This window comes from Vigna unguiculata, chromosome 9 (genome assembly GCF_004118075.2).
Source record: "Vigna unguiculata cultivar IT97K-499-35 chromosome 9, ASM411807v1, whole genome shotgun sequence".
In the NCBI taxonomy this organism is placed as follows: domain Eukaryota; kingdom Viridiplantae; phylum Streptophyta; class Magnoliopsida; order Fabales; family Fabaceae; genus Vigna; species Vigna unguiculata.
The window spans coordinates 40,823,083-40,827,209 of NC_040287.1; the positions used below are offsets into that span (position 1 = coordinate 40,823,083).

The 4,127-nt window shown below is 39.4% G+C and overlaps 1 protein-coding gene across 1 annotated transcript; it reads left to right on the top strand.

Annotated features, from left to right (window-relative positions):
- Positions 1 to 1,157: 1,157 nt before the first annotated feature.
- On the top strand, positions 1,158 to 3,019 carry LOC114162375 (heat stress transcription factor B-4-like). The gene is made up of 2 exons (XM_028046248.1): positions 1,158 to 1,715; positions 1,805 to 3,019. The coding sequence occupies exons 1-2, from the start codon at positions 1,353 to 1,355 to the stop codon at positions 2,657 to 2,659; spliced, it is 1,218 nt and encodes a 405-aa protein (XP_027902049.1). The 5' UTR covers positions 1,158 to 1,352; the 3' UTR covers positions 2,660 to 3,019.
- The last annotated feature ends 1,108 nt before the right edge of the window (positions 3,020 to 4,127 follow it).

Below are 4,127 nucleotides of genomic sequence, written 5' to 3' on the forward strand. Positions count from 1 at the left end.
ATTTGTTAATTGGCTTGTTCATATGTTTTACTTAGGAAATAAAAAATAGAATGGGGGTGGAAAAGGTGTGAAATTTTGGATAGTTGTTTCATGGGAACTTTTGGGGTCAATAATTCAATTGAATCACCTGGACACATGAGGAAAAGAAGGCGAGCCAAAGTTGGAGGCTCAATGTAATGTAAAAGTAAAGGAAAGCTAAACACGGGTAGCTATAGCTACCTATTGTAAGCTAGCGAGTAAAAGGTACTAGTGGCCACAGTGAGCATACGTCTCTAGCACACGATTTTGAAGTTTGAAATATGTTTTATGGTTTTTTTTTTTTGAATGAATGAATGAGAAGAAGATGAAAGAGAGAAATCATAGAAGCAATGGAAGCTAGAAATGTCATCAGCCACAACAGTCTTTAATTCCCATCACGTACTTCGATGTATCCTTTGCCTTATTATATCTGCTGCTAGAGATGTGCAACGCGAGAACAAAAAATAACTGATGGGGATTCGAAATTAGGGACTGTGTTTGGCTGGTGACATTAGACAACAAAAGGAAAGCTACAAATTGTGAAAAGAGGACACTCGTTTGACGTGAAGTGAAACCCACCTTCAAACATTTCTGATGCATCTTTTGCTTGATTCCAATTCCAATATTTTATTTGGATACGGAAAATGTAATGTCAATACCCAAAACAAAAACCACATTGTTTGTCAACAAATATCAGATTGTACTTCTCTACGAGATTCCCTTGCCTTTGGAATTCGAAATTCAATATCACACCACACCCCTCATGACATAATCATTCCACCACCACATATATGTAACAAACATTCAAATTAATTATTATTTACGACATCAACAACAACAACGATAACAAACAAAAACATTAAATTAAACTTGTTTATAAAATGATTAGGAGAAAGGCTGTAACATAGCAAGTGTTTGACTGATTACCCCTAATGGAATGGAATAAAAGTAAAAAGGAAGAGTAGATCGAGTTGAAGAAGGGTTGAACGGTCAATTTGTAAAAGATGATGTAGATAACATTGTTCTGCACCTTCTTCCTCTTGTGCGTGATTTTAAGTGGGTGTGCGCGGGATCAATGTCAGAACTCAGAAGCCTCTCTGCATCACCCACACACGTAGAAGGAGAGAGAGAGAGAGAAAGTGAGTCACGGGTTTGCCTTGAAAGGCCCTTATTTCACAGTCCTAGACAGACAGACACATATTCTCTCTCACAACACAACCGATGAGGGTAACAAAAATATAATGCCCCCTACCAGACAATATCCTTTCAACCAAAACATTAATACATCTCAAATACATCCTACATTAAAATAATACAAAATATATGTATAAAACATGCTCTCTCTCCTCTTCTCTAAAAACATTTTTATCTATCCTTTCCCTTCCCTCACCCTTCTCATTCTCACTCTCGTTCTTCCTCACACCACCCTCTCTTTCTCTCCTCTTCCAATGGCTCTTCTTCTTGACAACTGTGAAGGCATTTTACTCTCCCTGGACTCACACAAATCAGTGCCGGCTCCTTTCCTCACCAAAACATACCAACTCGTCGACGACCCCGCCACAGATCACATAGTTTCTTGGGGTGAAGACGACACCACTTTCGTCGTTTGGCGTCCTCCTGAGTTCGCCAGAGACCTTCTTCCCAACTACTTCAAGCACAACAACTTCTCCAGTTTCGTTCGCCAGCTCAACACCTATGTACTATATTCGTCTACCTTCTTTAATTCTTTTTTTTCTTTCGTTCTTGTTTTTCAATTAACATGCTTGATTTCAAATGCATGAACTAGGGTTTCAGAAAGATTGTACCAGACCGATGGGAGTTCGCCAACGAATTCTTCAAGAAGGGGGAGAAACACTTGTTGTGCGAGATCCATCGGAGAAAAACCGCTCAGCCTCAACAAGGGACCATGAATCACCATCACCACCATTCACATTCTCCACTCGGAGTCAACGTTAGCGTTCCCACTTTCTTTCCCTTTTCCAGCAGAGTCAGCATCTCTCCCTCCAACGACTCCGACGACCAAACCAATTGGTGTGACTCTCCGCCACGTGGAGCCACCTCATTGATGAACGGTGCAGCCAACTACAGCACTTCCGTCACCGCGCTTTCCGAGGACAACGAGAGACTCAGGCGAAGCAACAACATGCTCATGTCGGAACTCGCGCACATGAAGAAGCTTTACAATGACATTATCTATTTCGTTCAGAACCATGTCAAGCCGGTGGCTCCAAGCAACTCTTACTCTTCTTCTTTGCTACTGTGTAATACACCCTCGGCTACTCCGATAAATGGGGGCAATGTTTCGATGATGCAAAGGCCAATGAACCAGCTTCTGGGGTATTATTCTAATAACCCTAAGCAAGGAACTACTCCAATAGCTCAACATCAGCAACATCAACAAAATCAACCTCAGACCTACGTTGTGAACTCCCCCACCAACACATCGAGGAGTTCTATAACGATTGTTGAAGGGCCTGGCGGTAACGTTAACAGCTGCAAGACGAAGCTTTTTGGCGTGTCGCTGCAGTCAAAGAAAAGGGTGCACCCCGATTATGGATCTAATTCGGAGACCAACAAGGCTCGTTTGGTTTTGGAAAAGGATGACTTGGGGTTGAATCTCATGCCTCCGTCCACTTGTTAGTTCCACTGATTGATTCTAAGAACTATGATATCCCAAGCTAGCTTAATTTTCTTTTTACTTGCTTTGATTTGTTTTAATTTTCTTTTTAATTTTTATATCACTACTCTCAAGTTTTGAGTCTTGGAGGAGCAGATGATATTGATGGAAACGTGTGTGTGCGTGCGTGGGTTCGTTTGTGTGACTGTTTTTGTGATTCTGTGTACATATAACTTAGCGCCGATATTATTATCTTTGTTCCCGACCCATCATCTATTGATGTAGGTGGGTTTTGGTTAGAGTAAAAGGTCAGAAATTAAAGCAAACTTTAAATGTTCTTCAACTCCTCTTTCAGGTCGAGTTTTTCTCATTTTCATTGGTACACTTTATTGCCCTGGATTGTGTGGGATCATTCTTTTTTTCGTCTTGTTTGTTCATAGTCTCTTTCGCTTGTTTTGGTATCTGCATGCCTCCAGTTGCATTAATGCTAATGCCAGCGAGAGAGAGAGAGAGAGTTAATGATAAAGAGTTGCTTACAGTTTTTATTGGGTAAAAAGCTGATAACTGAGAATGTAACAGGCTGGCCTAAAGACAAATTTGCAAGGCTTTCTTGAGGAAGCTAGGCTCATTAATGGTGTCCATGTACGAAGCAAAGAACACAAAATACATTGCATCTCAATTCAAAACCCGATGAAAAGACGAGTGATATTACAAAAGATCCATACTATAAAGGAGCTGACAGTAAATCACTGATTCGTTCAAAAAATATTCCCATTATTAGATGTACGATTTGTGGTTAGTCGTTTTAATTAAATAATACTATTTAGTAATCAAGATTGATTAATCTTTTTGATTAATCTTTTTGTTTGATGTCGAGATTGTGTACAGTACTATATATGATTCTTCTAAAGAAAAAAGGTTATCATAATGCTTCTTAGAGCCAGGGTTACTTGTAGTGCTACTAACATACTATTAGTAAATGAATTATAAGTTGATAAGAATGAGGAATGCGAGATAAAATGAAAAAAAAGACAGAAAAATGTAGGTAGTAAATTGTCAGTGGCAGAAAAGGAAAGTCCCTATCCTTTCCTTTCCCTCCATAAGAACGTAAAGAGAACAGTAGAGAGAGAAAGATCACGGGAATAAAATATTCAAAATGGTGTTGGAAGGTTTACAAGAAAAGAACAAGGAAGTGAATTATTCGATGAAAGCGAAATGTAAGGGAAGCTTGACTGAAAATGTTGTTTGAAATGTTTCTATCAAGGCTTCTTCTATGCTTCTGAGGACCAGAAACCTTTGCCTTTCCCCACTTCGAGTAGTCATCTGAATAGTGTTTTCTCAGCGCTCTTAGGATTCCATTCTCTCCTTCTTCACTCTCTCACAATAGGATCTGAGTCTGTTCTATTTTCCCTCAACTTTTCTCCATATATATTTTCTATCTTACATAGACAATAACACGAGCATTCAAACAATGTATCATGTCTGTGCCTTT